Here is a 16,271-nt window from a genome sequence, read left to right on the forward strand (position 1 = left end):
GTCGAAACGTGAGTGCCGGCGAGGCAGAGTTTGTTGCTTTAGACTACAGAAAGTTTAGCTGAGTGTTGAAAAATACAGAAGTTACTCTTTAAAGACTTTGTTAGTTTTTCTTACTAATTTCTTCCATTTACCTCTGTATTCTATGGTTGAGGACTCAATGGAGTACTCATTGTTATGGTATCAACATCAATGTAGCATCATACCTGGTTTGGACAGAGCTGGTACTGTTTCGGAGAGCCAACACAATATGAACTGTTTACATTCTGGGTTGTGGACAGCCTGAGACAGAGAGAGGATACAGAATAACACAAGATGTTTAATATACTGTATAACATAGACAACACACAAGATATATAAAATAAGGCAGTATATATACTATACACTATCATCCCAGTATCACATCGGAGAGAGGGTTATGGCCTTTGTCTCCTTGGTTTGGTCTAGCAAGAGTAAGCAACGGCAGCGTCAGATACTACTTCATATTTTGTACTTTCTGGTCAAGAACTGAATAAAAACAATTTCACCAGTTGTGTCTTTGCTAACAACACGGAGGAGTCTAGTAAGGTTGACAGAAGGCTTTCCAGCTCAAATGAATCCATCACAGAAACTATTTCACGGCTTTTTTACAACATTTTCGGTCACGTCACTGTTTAAAAGTCTCATTTTTGTGATGTTTAATTGATCATTGCATAGCAGCAGGACAGCACTGACTGACCAGGCTGTAATAGTGGCTGTTCCTCCAGGCTGCAAGGAAAAGCTGGCGAGGGAATAATATGCATGAAAATGTGGTGAATCATATGCTATGGCCTTCACAGTCACCAGATCTCAGCTCAACTAAACATGGTCCTCAGTGCATCAGGGTCTGCAGCGATGTCGACAACCCACCCGACCCATCTTCAAATGCGGACCCCATTTTGTTTACCATGCTTTATGCTGTGTCATCACCATTCATATCCATACAACCAATGTGTTTATGATTAAATTGTTAACAAGAGCACAAACTTCTTCAAAGATCAAACCTCTTAATTTAGCAATGAAAGTGCACCAGACTGATGTATTTAACCTAAACTTTTAGGTCATCCAAAGCTGGATGCCCCCACTCATTCCTGCACCGCAGCTGTGGCCTGCCAGTTGAGGCTTAGTGGATGTAGGAGCCAGGTATGGCCTGTGTCATTTTGTACACCCTTTTATGTCACGTCCGGTAATTGAGTCACGTGGTGTTGGGGACGGCAATGGGGATATATGCTGTTCCGTAGTTTAGTTTAATGAATGGAAGGAGAGGGGGTGAGAGAGGGGGTCTTGCTTTTTGTTGACCGCTGTCCTCTGCCAACATCTCTCCAACAACTCACTCTCGCTGTAGATTTATTCTCCAAGACATCGGAAGGATAAGTCAGTTCCTGACCCAGGAGGCGGTGCAAGGCAAGGCAAGGCAAGTTTATTTGTATAGCACATTTCAACAACAAGGTAATTCTAAGTGCTTCACATAAAACCATTAAAAGCATCAAAACATAAGGCAAAAGACAAGGAGATTTAAAAACAATTAAGAACATTCATTGAAACAATAAAAACAGTGTAAGAAATAAAATACAGTAGTAAAATGCAGAAATGCAGGAAATTGATGAATATATTAATTGAATCTGGTTCAATTAAAGGCAGCAGCAAACAGAAAAGTCTTCAATCTTGATTTAAAGGAGCTGAGGGTCTCAGCAGACCTGCAGCTTTCTGGGACTTTGTTCCAGATATGTGAAGCAGAAAAACTGAAAGCTGCTTCTCCATGTTTAGTTCTGACTCTGGGAACAGAAAGTAGACCAGTCCCAAACGACCTAAGGGGTCGGGATAGTTCATAAGGTAGCAGCCGTTCAGAGATGTATTTAGGCCCTAAACCATTCAGTGCTTTATAAACCAACAGCAGGGTTTTAAAGTCAATTCTTTGTTTGACAGGAAGCCAGTGCAAAGACCTCAGAACTGGAGTAATGTGATCCACCCTCCTGGTCTTAGTGAGGACTCGAGCTGCAGCGTTCTGAATGACTTTTTACAGAGACCTGTAAACACACCGTTACAGTAGTCCAGTCTGCTGAAGATAAATGCATGGACAAGTTTTTCCAAATCCTGTTGAGACATAAGTCCTCTAATCCTTGATATATTCTTCAGGTGATAGTAGGCTGATTTTGTAATTGTCTTAATATGGCTGTTCAGGTTGAGGTCTGAATCCATAACTACACCCAGATTTCTGGCTTGGTTTGTGGGTTTTAACATCAGTGATTGAAGCTGAGCGGTGATTTTCAATCGTTCGTCCTTGGTACCAAAAACAATTACTTCCGTTTTATCTTTGTTTAATTGAAGAAAATCCTGGCACATCCAGTTGTTGATTTGTTCAATGCAGTTACCCAGCCCTTGTATGGGATTATAGTCCCCTGGTGACATAGTTATGTAGATTTGTGTGTCGTCTGCATAATTATGATAACACACTTTGTTGTTTTTCATAATCTGAGCTAGAGGAAGCATGTAGATGTTGAACAGAAGAGGCCCCAGTATTGAACCTTGGGGAACACCACATGTCATTTTAGTCAGCTCTGATGTGTAATTAGCTACAGACACAAAGTATTCTCGGTCCTTCAAGTAGGATTCAACAGGTTAGTGATGTGACCTTTTGTGTCGATGCTTCGAAGCTTGTGTCGAGTAATCCAGGAAGATTTTGATGAAGCGCGTATCGAGGCTTGTGTCGATGATGTATGTGGTGACATTCGAAGCCTCACGAACCAGCCGCACCACGTGACTGATTCAGGAAATGGTTCACGGGTTTGGCGTGCGATTTGAAATAAAAGGGGCAGCGAAATGCAATGGATCCCCGGTCACATTTTGTGTACTTAGGACTTTATTGCGCATTTGTTTACAAACTACTCAAGCTTCTTTTTTCTGCGATGGAACCAGCAAGAAAGAGGAGATTTTTCCCCTGTCTGGGAACATTTTGATCTGATCTCTCATAATAAGCTCAGCACTGTGGAAAAGTTGATATTTTTAAATAAAAATGAATAAAATGTTTTACGTGTTACATGTTGTCCCTAGTAACATAATCACAGTCACAAACCACGTTACAGAAGCACATTAGGCCGTGGCTCAATGGGGAGAGTTGTCTGGTAACAGCAAGATCGGTGGTTCGATCCTTAGTTTCTACATATTTTATGCCGACTTGTACCTGAGCAAGACACTGAACCCCTAACTGCTGAAGCCTGGGCGCTTCTCAGCAGCCCACTGCTCCCAATAAGCTAAGGATGGGTTAAATGCAGAAGTCAAATTTCGTATATGTATATGACAATAAAATCCTAACTTTAACTTTTTTTTTACTTTTCACATCACAACCCTCTCCCCAATTTGTTTCCACTTTCCCTTTTGACCCCGCCATTGTATCATAAAGACAGACACCATATTAATAACTTCATAAGTTATGTATCACACATCACAAACATCATTCATTCATTTATTCAATTCAATGCTTCACACACCAAAGCTATGATGTCATTTTAATCACTCTGCCTGTTTTACATTTATTGTCCACTTGATGGCGCAGTAGAGCAAATGAAGCACCATGACGCTTCGACCCATGTGTGAACCAATTGGATGGAAAGCTTCAATGCTTCATGAAGCTTCATCTCGCCATCACTAGTGCAGGTACTGTGTCAGGTTCTTGTCATCTCACGTATGGACTACGGCAACATCCTTGTGGCTGGTGGGCCTGCAGGTCCCATCCGACCTCTGCAGCTCATCTTGAATGCAGCAGCCTGGCTGGTCGTCAACATACCCAAGTTCTCCTACATTACCCCTCTCCACTGCACCGTGCACTGACTTCCTGTTGCTGTTTGAATCCTTCTAAATACTTACCTTCTGTCACAGCTCTGCCACTTCTATCTAGTTTTTTCCACCTCTCACTCACCTAATCAGTTCATTCAGTGCACCTGCTAGTCACACTCACCTCATCAGCTCATTACTCTTACCTGCTCACTCTGCCTCCTCCACTATTTAAAACCCTGCCTCACACACACTCACTGCCAGATCGTTCTCTGCTTTCATGCAATACTTTCCCGCATACACCCTTGGACTGATTCCCTGTTGCCGACCCTGCCTGTTTCGGACTACCTCGTCTTGCCTCTGCCCTGGTAACTCGCTCAGCCTTCTGTCCTTGACCACGAGAACCTGTCGCTGTTTTCCTGAGAATATTCTTCCTGTCGTGTGTGTTGAAGAAAATAAAGAGTTCAAGTCAAACTATTCCTGGTGTTTGTCGTACTGCTCCTGGGTCCTTACTACACCCGTAACAGTACGATCTGGCCAGAACATGGATCCAGCAGACGGTGCCACGGCATGGCTGGCTCGAGGTGATCGAGGAGGCGATGCGGCGAACTGAGACCATGGTGGTCACCAACACCGCCGAGGTTTGCCACAACCTGGTGAATCAGAACCAGATTCTCACTACGTTGATAGACCAGGTACGACAACTCACGGCAGCCACAGCTCCGACCAACATGGCGGCGTCGCCGCTACTTGCTCCGGTTCAGTCGGGAATGGGTCCAGCAGTATCTATGGCGGTCTCAGAGCCCCGGGTGGGGGAGCGCGAATGTTACGCTGGGGATCCTGAGGGTTGCAATGCATTCCTGACCCTAACCCTGACAGCCAAGTCAGGGGCAATCTTGTTGCCGACGCAGCCGCTTCCTCAGGAGAGCGAACCCATGCAATTGGGACGTACTGGGCTATCCACGGAGGAACGTGAGTGACGCAGACGGGGAAACCTCTGCATGTACTGTGGTCAGGCGGGTCATTATGCTCACAATTGCCCGTTAAAAGGCCGGGCTCGCCAGTAAGGAGGGAGGTACGGGAGAGTCGAGCAGATTCCCGATCCTCCGCCTGTCAACGACTACTTTTCCATGCCCAACTACTATTAACCGGGGGCTCTCATACTATTTCCACCTTCCTGGATTCTGGAGCAGACGCGTCCATTATGGACGAGGACCTTGTTACCCAGTTGGGAATCGACCGGATACCTCTTCCACAGGCTGTTTCAGCCAGCGCCCTGGACGGTCATCTTCTGGGAAGGGTGACGCACCAAACCTTTCCGGTACACATGCTGTTATCCGGCAACCACCACGAGACCATCAGCTTCCACATCCTGCAAACCCCTCGCATCCCCCTCATTCTGGGATACCCCTGGCTGCATCGACATAATCCGCACGTCGACTGGACTACGAGAGCTTTTCGGGGTTGGAGCCAGGCCTGTCACCTAGTCTGCCTGAAGCAAGCCGCCGTTCCACAAAGTGCCGGGCTCACCAAATCCGCGCCTGAACTTACGGGGGTTCCTGAGGAATACTTGGACTTTAGGGAGGTTTTCAACAAGTCCCAGGCCATGTCTCTGCCTCCCCACCGTCCGTATGATTGTGCCATCGACCTCTTTCCTGGTACGTTCCCACCGAAGGGGCGCCTTTATTCCCTGTCTGCTCCGGAAAGAGAAGCGATGGACAACTCTATTAATGACTCCCTGGCTTCCGGTATCATATGCCCCTCGTCCTCTCCCGCAGGGGCTGGATTTTTCTTTGTGGAGAAGGATAAGACTCTCAGACCCTGTATCGACTACCGGGGCTTAAATGAAATCACGATTAAGAACCGGTACCCGTTGCCACTCATCGCAACGGCCTTTGAGCTACTTCAAGGAGCCACCAGCTTCTCCAAGCTCGACCTCCGTAACGCCTACCACCTGGTCCGGATCAGAGAAGGGGATGAGTGGAAGACGGCATTCAATACACCTAAAGGACATTACGAGTACCTTGTGATGCCCTTCGGCTTAACCAACGCCCCTGCCATCTTCCAGGCCCTGGTTAACGACGTGCTTCGAGACATGTTGGACCGGCACGTATTCATCTACCTCGATGACATCTTGATCTTCTCCAGGAACCAAGAGGAACATGTGCACCACGTCTAGTCTGTGCTTCAACGCCTTCTGGAGAACTCCCTGTTTGTGAAGGCGGAAAAGTGCGAGTTTCATGTTCCCATGGTCTCATTCCTGGGTTATATCGTCTCCCAGGGCAGCATCCAGATGGACCCCGCTAAGGTTGCCACTGTCACTACCTGGCCTGTCCCAAGCTCCGCAAGCAACTTCAAAGTTTCCTGGGGTTTGCCAATTTCTATCGGAGGTTCATCAGGAATTACAGTGCGGTTGCTTCTCCACTCACCGCCCTCACCTCCTCCAAGACCCCTTTCCGTTGGACTTCTGCAGCTGAAGAGACCTTCCAGAACCTGAAGTCCAGGTTCACTTCTGCACCCATCCTCCGAGTCCCGGATCCAGACAGAAAATTTGTGGTGGAGGTGGATGCCTCCGACATAGGAGTTGGGGGTGTCCTGTCCCAACGCTCGGCCACTGACCAAAAGCTCCATCCCTACGCCTTTTTCTCGCGACGGCTTTCCCCCACCGAGAGAAACTATGACATTGGTAACTGAGAACTACCAGCAGTGAAGCTGGCCCTGGAGGCGTGGCGGCATTGGTTGGAGGGGACCAAGCTCCCATTCCTGGTTTGGACTGACCATAAATACCTTGAGTACATCCGCAAAGCCAAGAGACTCAATTCCCGACAGGCCAGGTGGTCGTTATTCTTCACCCGATTCCACTTCGCGCTCTCCTATCGCCCCGGTTCCCGCAATGTCAAGTCTGATACCCTTTCCTGTCAATTCCAGGGGGAGGAGGAATCCACCTCTGGCTCCTCGTCCATCCTCCCTGCTTGCTGTCAAGTAGCCGTTCTCACCTGGGAGATTGAGGAATCGGTGAGGGCCGCGACTCGGGGTCAAGCCGGTCCCAGCGCGTGCCCTCCTAACCGCCTGTTCATCCCTCAGGCCCTTCGGTCCGACGTCCTCCAGTGGGCACACTCCTCTCCACTTACCTGCCACCCGGGCATACAGAGGACCCAGGACGTCCTGAGGCAGCGCTTCTGGTGGGTCTCGCTCAACAAGGACACCAGGGAATTCGTCAACGCTTGCCCAGTGTGCAACCAACATAAACCTTACCACCAGGCTCCGGCCGGCCTCCTGCAGCCTCTCCCAGTGCCTCATCGTCCGTGGTCTCACATCTCCTTGGACTTTGTCACCGGACTACCATCATCTGAGGGCCACACCGTCATTCTGACAGTGGTCGACAGATTCAGCAAGCTGGCCCATTTCATTCCTCTTCCCAAACTCCCATCTGCTAAGGAGACGGCAGAACTCATCTCCCTGCATATCTTCCGCCTGCATGGAACTTCAGTCGACGTTGTCTCCGACCGAGGTCCTCAGTTCACCTCCATCTTTTGGAGGGAATTCTGCACTTTGCTGGGGGCCACTGTCAGTCTGTCCTTGGGGTTTCACCCTCAGTCCAACGGTCAGACGGAGAGGAAGAATCAGGAGATGGAAACAGCCCTTCGCTGCATGGTCTCCCGGAATCCTGCCTCCTGGTCCCGCCAGTTGATGTGGGTGGAGTACGCCCATAACACCCTGACCAGCTCCGCAACAGGCTTGTCACCTTTTCAGTGTGCTTATGGGTTCCAGCCACCTCTGTTCCCTACATTGGAAAAGGAGGTTTCCTGCCCATCTGTCCAGACATTCCTCCGCCGCTGCCGCCAGACCTGGGCTAGGGCCCGAGCAACCCTGCTCCGGTCTGCAGACCGCGCTGCTACAGCGGCTAACCGACACCGCACTCCAGCCCCTATCTACCAGGTGGGTCAGAGGGTGTGGTTGTCAACCAGGGACCTACCTTTGCGGGTGGAGTCTAAAAAGCTGGGCCCAAGGTTCATCGGGCTGTTCGAAATTGAGAGGACCATCAACCCGGCGGCAGTAAGGCTCAAGCTCCCCAGATCCATGCGCATTCACCCCACGTTCCATGTATCCAAGGTCAAACCGGTCCGGGACAGTCCTTTGGTGCCGGCTGCTCCGCCTCCTCCTCCACCTCCTCCGCCTCATCGAAGGAGGTCCGGTTTACTCGGTTCAACGCCTGCTGCGCTCCCGCCGCTGGGGGCGAGGGCTTCAATACCTGGTCAACTGGGAGGGATACGGTCCGGAGGAGAGGCAATTGGTTCCGGCTCGGAACATCTGCGACCCTCAACTCATCGCCAGATTTCATCGGCAGCACCCAGAACAACCGTCTAGGACCCAGACAACTGCCAGGGACACCCAGCAGGTACCTGGTGCGGACTATGAGAGACCTCCCTCCGGGACCAAGAAACCCTACCACCTGAACCCGGGTGGGGATTCTGACTCTGCGGCCTTGGATCCGACCCTGCCTGTTTTGGACTACCTCGCCTTGCCTCTGCCCTGGTAACTCGCTCAGCCTTCTGCCCTTGACCACGAGAACCTGTTGCTGTTTTCCTGAGAATATTCTTCCTGTCGTTTGTGTCGAAGAAAATAAAGAGTTCAAGTCAAACTATTCCTGGTGTTTGTCGTACTGCTCCCTGGTCCTTACTACACCCATAACACCTACATTCCAGATATGGTCAAACCATACATCCCAATCGGTCCGCTGCGCTGTGCTACTGCCAACCAGCTTGCTCCTCCCTCACTATGAGTGGGCGTTTCTTTCTCTATGTCTTATTAGTTCTACATGTATCAGTTGAAGCAGTTCAACATAAGAAGTTGATGCACTTGCATGATTCTTGGCTGAATGCACTTATTGTAAGTGGCTTTCGATAAAAACTTCAACATAACTAACTCTGGAGTACTTTTATTAACAAATGAATGATGAAAGGTAACATGATAATGTAGTTGAGGTGCCATGGGCCTGCTGACCGGCTCGCTGTGTTTAGTGTTCTATTGTGGTTGTGTGACTACTTGCGGGTCGTACATTCAAGTCTTCAGAGGAAACATCTGATCAACAATAGCTAGCTCTGAGGAACAATAACTACTCAAATGTGTTTTTTGACAGTAAAATAGAAAGGACCTCTTAATTCACTTTAAAGCAGCTGATGGCAACACATCTTAAGGGTCTCAGAACTTCACAAGTTTACAAAATGTCGCAACAAGTAAGATGTGTTTGCAACAGATGTACCAAGACAAATCTGTCTAAGAACGCTGTAGTTTATGGTTAACATAATGCCAATTCTGTCTGTGTGTGTGTGTGTGTGTGTGTGCGGAGAAGGACCTACAGGAGTTAATGCCTGTCTTTCATTACCATGTTAACTGCACTCCCCCCCACACACACACCTCCACCATCTATCCATCTGTGTCTCTCTTTCGTCAGTCCATCCTCCTACACTGTTAAGACGTTAAAGTAGAAGAGACTCCAGGAAGAGGTGAGCGAGAGGTCACTGTGTGAGAGTGTCACGTCTAATTGGTAAAAGGTGATGAGTGTAGGGCAGGAGAGGAAGAGGGGGAAAAAAGCAGGAGAGGAAGACGTGAATGGGTTAGGGTAGTAGAAGAAGAGAAGAGTGTGGAAAAAAAGAAGTGAAGAGGAGAGAAATGGGTAAAAATAAAGAGGAATAAAAGCGGCAGACATGAGAGGAGAAAATGGGAAGGAGAATAACAAAGACAGGAAAAGAAGGAGGAAGGAGGCCAGCAGTGAGGGCAGAGTGGCGTTAATCTCAGTTGACAGACATTTCCGCAAGTCTGACAGGGGGAGGTCAAAGGTAACGAGATGGCTACAAACACACACATTCTATCACCGCTACCTAACTTCCCTTTGTGTATGGCCATGTCTCTAGTCACTCTTCCACCATGTGTTGTTTCCTGTACGTCTTTACATACACTGTGTACAAGACATGAATGACTCATCAAATATCCAAGTCGTTGATTCTTTTTAACATAAAATTGTATCTTTCATTCTTAAAATGTTGGGCTCTATTTTCCTGAGAGCACAAAGCCAAATGGCTCCAAACAAACCCACTTGCACCGGGGTGGGTGGAGTGGTGCGGCTGAGGTCCTGTTTATTGAGGAGAGACGGTAAAGTGCTATTTTAGGGCTCATGTTAACATCAAATTGCTATTCCATTCCCCCCATTTTGACTGCCTCTTATAACACTGTAGTGTTATAAGAGGCACAGCTACACAGCTGTAGTTGGCAGAGATGTGTGAAAACAAAAATAATGAGCGTACGTTAAGTCCAGTTTCATATTAATGATGTCATGCAGCGTAACTTGATAATGATTTACATTTCCTAACATGGTGACCGGCTGGGTCAGGATCTAACACAAGTTGACACCTCTCTCCATATCTATCGACAACTGAAGCTCAGGGACCCGAGACAGTGGGGTAACATGGTCGCCACCCCAAGCAACACACCTCCACAAGCACTTATCAAAGTCATCCTACTGACACGGGACACATACCATTAATGTAAATAAAGAGCCAAATTATGAAATCAATTAAACGCTAGCCCGTGATGAAAAAGATATATGTTAGCAGCTAATGTAAGTTCCATAGTAACTGCCATTCTACAGCAGGCAGCCAGCACAAGAGGGCCTATTTAACATTATTATTAATACATTTAAAATGGAACTTTTATATGGCAATATTTGATGACCGTTTTATAAGAGCAATAGCTGACTTCAGTCCATGATATATTTGATCATGATATTTTACAGCGAAGGGGCATTATTCTTCTCAATGCGAAGCAGTTGCACTTCTGGTTATAATATCAGATTTTGTTATGAATTGTGAGAATAGATGGTCTGAGCATGGATTAGTATTTGGAAGAGATGGAGCAGATAGAGGAGTAAGATTAAAAGACAAAAACAAAGGAGACGTGCCTACATGAATGAGAGAGAAGTTGAACAAAGCCGGGGCCGTTAAACAGACTATGTGGTCCGCTCACCGTATTCAGACCTGATCATCCAACTGGACCAGAGCGGTCCGGAGGAGGCTACGCTGTGGTGCAGGGATGACAGATGTTGTAGGCTAACCCTGATATTTAGCATCACACTGGTTGCCAATGGGATTTTTCACACGTCTTTAGCAAGATAATCATCACAAATGAACACCACTTATATGACTTTGGAACCGTGAATGCAATCGCCAGAAGTAAAAAACTATCATTGGGCTACAAATGGGAGCCAGAGGTGCAGAAATGAGAACTTCATTTCTAGCGATTTAATTTGTGTGTAAGTGCTGAGTGTTCTACACTGTGACAAAATGAAATAACTGACAAAAGTGAGCAGGAAGTGAGCATAACAGTTGCTGATGGTAGTAGATACACCGATCAAAAGTTTAGAGTCATCTATATATTAATATTTGTCTTCTTTCCTTCAATCATTTATATTTGAACAGAGACAAAAAGAGCATAATTCACAGAGCAAACAGTTTTGGCCCCAACAGAAGAAAAATTAAATGATTAAAACTATATTGTTTGGTGGGAAAATGATAATGTGTTATCAATAAAATGGTGTAGCTGTGTGTTTATTTCATAAAACCTTGCCAGATATATGCAGTAACTGTTTAATAACAGCAGTAAGCCCCGAGAGATACAGTGATCTTTGTCTTACAACAAACCTCGGCTGTTGTAACATGGCTGTAAATCACAGCCTCAGGTGGAGCAGCTGTCCCGACAAGCTTTCAGAGGATTCATGACGGCCTCTTGATTTAAAGCAAAAGACCAAACTCCACATCGCTCACATCTGACAATATGTTTGGTAGTGGCATTGCACACAAAAGCTGAACCCTTTTCAAGGGGTAAATAACAAAAGACAAAGGCAGATAGTAACAAAGGAAACATGTTGCCCCCCCCCCCCCCCCCCAACATATAATGCCTCCAACATGGGCCTGTTTGAGCTGCCACGGGGCTTAAATGAGTCGGTCACATTCACATGCACCCTGACTTTAGGTTTCCCTTGCGGCCCTCACTGTACAAACCACAACATTCAGAGAGAAGAGTAATATAGAAGTCATTCTCCCTCTTTATATGCGCGCGCGCGCGCACACACACACACACACACACACACACACACACACCTCTGTATCAGACAGTGTCTCTCCTGACTCCTCACTCCTCCTCCACAACTCCTGGAACAAGAGGACCAACTGGACCACTCTCCCCACCACTGAAACACCTCCTGGGAGAAAATATACAACAGGCATTAGAAGCACCCTGGTGTGGCGTGTGGTCTCCACGAGGGAGAGGTACGACATGACAGAGTGTGCTTTGAGAGGAAACACAAGGTTAAACTGGCTCTGTCTGCACAGATGAAGAGTCTCATATATTCTACAGTCAAACACAAATTACATTTACATTACATGTCAAAAGTGAGAGAAGGAAACAGATGAAAGGTGTGCCAGGGTATGAGTGCGATTACAGTACCTTGTTGCTTGTCTGTCTGACATTCTGACCTCCAGAGCTGTGTGATTGTACACGGATGTTACGCTGCTCCAACCTCCCTTCACTTCTGTCCTGGCAGACACACACCACACACACACACACACACACACACACACACACACATAAACATGGATCATTGCACTCTGTGACCCACATGTGTAAGGGGGGATGTGCTGATATCTATATATCTGTCCATATATATGGATATAGATATCTCAGAAATGTGAAAATAAATCAGCATTTAGTTTAACTGACCCTTTAATTGACTGTCTACAGTAACCGTACCTAACCAACCACAAGATGCATCTGCTGCTTATTAGCTCACACATTATTAATGCAGAAGAGAAGGTCTGTGTACAAAGAACAGCTCTATGTGTTTGCAGCCTGCTCACCTGTACAACAAAACTGCATTATCAGTTATGTTTGGAAGGAAACATACTTCTTTGGGACTTTCACCAGGTGTTAGTGTCCCGTGTGAAACATAAATTCAGCGTTAACTTAAACACTCTATGCAGGTTTGTTAGTCTTATGGAAACTACCCGATGCTCTATGAAAGGATTCATTCATTAGTCTTGCAGCGATTAATTCACTTCTTTGGACGGCTGCTATACTGAAAACCACAAGTATGAATGCTGGATACCAAAGAGTTGGTTCATCATGTCATCAGTCAAACATCTGTTTCTTGCCAAATGAGAACATCAAGGAGAGGTTCATCACTACAATCTGTATTAAACTGTATAGGTTCTTAAAACATATGCGTATCCAGGTATACTTCAAAGTAACTGTAGTGTGTGTGAAACTTGAGCTAATATAAAATTCTAAAATTGAGGAAAATCTGCCCAATGTCAAGCTGGAAGAGGAGATGTGGTTTGCAATGTATCAGAATGATGTGATATGCTTAGTCTCAGTAAGGTGGTATATTTGAATCCCTTAACCCGACAAAACACAAACACACACACACACACACACACCCACACACACACACACACACACACACACACACACAAAAGACCAAGGCTCCAAATCTGCTGTTTTGTCTCAACAGGGTCCTAAACAAGTCCACACAGGCTCCTGACTCTGTCAGATTAGCCTCTGGCATATCAACACATAAACACACACATGTCTTTAGTGTGTGTGGGGGGATATCTGTATGATTAGAGAGCTAAAAATAGACAGTAATAGTTGCTTACTATAAAAGTTAAAGACACTTCCATGTTCTGGTAGGGGCTGCATTGCATTCTTATGGTTCAGTGACCATTACCTGTTAGTTGGATTGGAGGTCAATCCCAGAAGCAGCAGCACCTCTGTGAGGTGGTGTGAGTTAGGATGAAGGAAGCTCCTCTAACACAACCTGTAAAATCTACCATATTCCTTCTCATGCTGGGAGAAGTGACAGTGCTGACCTACACTGTGTTCACATCTATTATACAAATCAACATAGAAATGGCCGTTTATTACATTGTTTATGAATCAACTATCAACAATGTTGCGAAGCTCAATCACAAAATTGTTGAAAGTATGAAGTACAGACTAGCAGATATCAGCAAGGTCGATATAATAAGCAAATATTAGCAGTATTGCTGTTTATGGTCATATAGAAACAGTGTCATTTTTTGTCCTGACATGTTTAATTTTCAACTGTAGAATGTCCTGCACAGTATGTCATTATTGTGTAATTAACACATTGATATGGTGCTATGGTGAGGACTGTGGCTCCTTTATCCTGGTCTAAAGATTGCTGATGACTCATGGATGCATGTCACCATATTATAGATTTGAATGTGTTTGAAGGGTGCTACAATCCAAATCCTGAGCACATTCATGATAGAGGGAATGCCTCCACACGGCTCTCAACATGGCCACGGCTTGAGTTGGCAGCCAGAAGCTAACGGTGCTAATAGCACACGCAGTCAAAACAAAGGCAACGATAGAAAAAGTGTGACGCTGAGGGCAACCAGAGGGTCCGTTGGTCTGGACGACGTTATCAGCGGTAACCACTGTAAGAGCGCCGTGCAGAGAGAGGAGATCAGCTAGCCAGTGGTGCTCAACACAGAGACTCACGTGCACTAACATGCATGCACGGCCAGACCGCCTTTACAAAGCACAGAGAAACTCAGATCACAACACAAGCAGAGGGACAGCTACATGCTGCTCTGCTCCGGTAGACATCACTCCACTAGAACTGATGTAGAACATCCTCATTTAGCACTTTACACCTATACTTTTTCTATAATGGCTGATATAATGGCTACATTGTTATTAGATTTCCATCTCAAATATTGGTGCATTGAAAACTGTAATTTCAAACTCAGAGATGGAACCAACAGAATAAATTCAAGCATTTCAATAGAAAGCATTGCCTCACTTGCTGTGGTATGTTTGAGTGTAACAACATGCAAAGACAATGTCTTTCACAAGTCTTTGCCAACAAAGGCTTTTAGATGTCATGCCAGTCGATGAGAGCACTACCCAACTGTTTTTTACTGTTGTCATCAATTTTATGTGTCGTCAACTTCATCCACAGCTCAGCCTCACATCCAGAAGCCCCACCCTCTTGCTCACTGTACAGTATGTGTGTTTATATCTTTCATTGGCCAGAATGATGAAAACAGTGCTAAACAGAAAAGTATGTGTCATTTCCTCTCCGGGGCTCTATCGTTCAGTCCATCCACGTGTTTATGGTTCAGAAGAAGAACTGTGAATGCTGCTCACAAAAAGAGTCTGCTAACAATTGTTTGCACAGCCTTTGGTAATGCATCTGTTTAGAGTTTCAACCACGAGACCCCCAGACCCCCAGAGAGGCTGTCTGTACTGAGCTGAGCAGTTATAGTCACACCGGGTCGGCCTTCTGGTCAGACACAAGATCAATCGGAGAGTTTGTCTGTCAGCTGGTTGAAGCTCACAGTGAAGAGAGCGGACAAATGCTCATTCAGTCATGTGATGTGAAGGCAATCTCCTCACAGTTCATTCATTTACACTTTACACTTGCCCACAAGTCATACAACAAAGACCGCTGCAGCTGAACATGTTCTCTTGAAGGAGGATCAGCTCTGATAAAAGCAAACCCAACAGTGAAGCACTGTGTGTGAAGCAAAACTATCATGTTGGTTGTTTTTTAGTGAAGGTCAACAAAGTGGCTGTCTTTAAATGCACAACCAACAAACAGCAGTAGAGACAGACCCGACATCGAACCCCCCACGAGGTATTATGGTCTGCTTATTCAGACAAACCACACACAGGTCATGTTCATTATATCTGGAGGAAGAGTACACCAATCAGCATTCATGATGTACACAGCTGATGTCATCTCACTGTGTGTGTGTGTGTGTGTGTGTCGTCTCATGTAAACACATCTCAGACCACCGTTTAACGAGCCTTCATGCAACATGCATCCAAACAACCACTAGCTGTAACTGAACAGTCCGTTACGTTCCCGCATGTGTTAACAGTTCGCCTTCCTTCACACACACAATCACACTTTATGTGAAATGCTTCCACGAAACCCGACCCACTCCAGGGACTGGACTTCAGCGCACACGTTGTCGTTGCTGTGTTAATATCTTAGCCGGGTTTAATGAGCCTGTGATGTTGTTACGGTGAAAGCTAGACGAGAAGCAGGACAGAAGCAAAGTCACACACTTGTGAGTAACTTCTCTCCGCTGGAGCAAACCCAGATCAAATAACTTTGAAGCATTTTGCAAATGGACACAGCTTTGAGATGAGAACAAGCAGCTATTTACCTTAACGGGCCGGTTGTTCGTTAGCGGGAGAACCGGGATGTGTAGTAGGAGAAAAGAGCAAACCGGGAGAGCTAAGCCTCCGTTACCGAACATGGTTCATTCATGTCCCGGGCTCTAACCTCCTCACCCCTCCTCACCCTCTCTCTCTGCCTCCTTCCTCCACCCCTTCTGGTGGAGCTACGCCTTCTGGCCCTGCTCGCGCTCACACACCTACGCACGCGCACG

The 16,271-nt window shown here is 46.4% G+C and overlaps 1 protein-coding gene across 3 annotated transcripts in view; it reads right to left on the minus strand.

The window, feature by feature from the left end:
- Nucleotides 1-16,185, minus strand: part of LOC116401219 (ADAMTS-like protein 2) — a 29,727-nt gene extending 13,542 nt beyond the window's left edge. For all 3 annotated transcript variants that reach the window (XM_031879525.1, XM_031879524.1, XM_031879523.1), the window contains exons 1-4: nucleotides 16,047-16,185; nucleotides 12,289-12,378; nucleotides 11,943-12,043; nucleotides 204-279 (exon numbers count right to left, since the gene is read on the minus strand). In XM_031879525.1, coding sequence (XP_031735385.1) covers nucleotides 204-279; nucleotides 11,943-12,043; nucleotides 12,289-12,378; nucleotides 16,047-16,139 — 360 coding nt within the window. In that variant the 5' untranslated portion in view covers nucleotides 16,140-16,185. The remainder of the gene's footprint in view (nucleotides 1-203; nucleotides 280-11,942; nucleotides 12,044-12,288; nucleotides 12,379-16,046) is intronic.
- Nucleotides 16,186-16,271: the final 86 nt, after the last annotated feature.

The sequence above is a fragment of the Anarrhichthys ocellatus genome, unplaced genomic scaffold (assembly GCF_004355925.1).
Source record: "Anarrhichthys ocellatus isolate YVR2014 unplaced genomic scaffold, GSC_Weel_1.0 scaffold284, whole genome shotgun sequence".
Lineage (NCBI taxonomy): Eukaryota > Metazoa > Chordata > Actinopteri > Perciformes > Anarhichadidae > Anarrhichthys > Anarrhichthys ocellatus.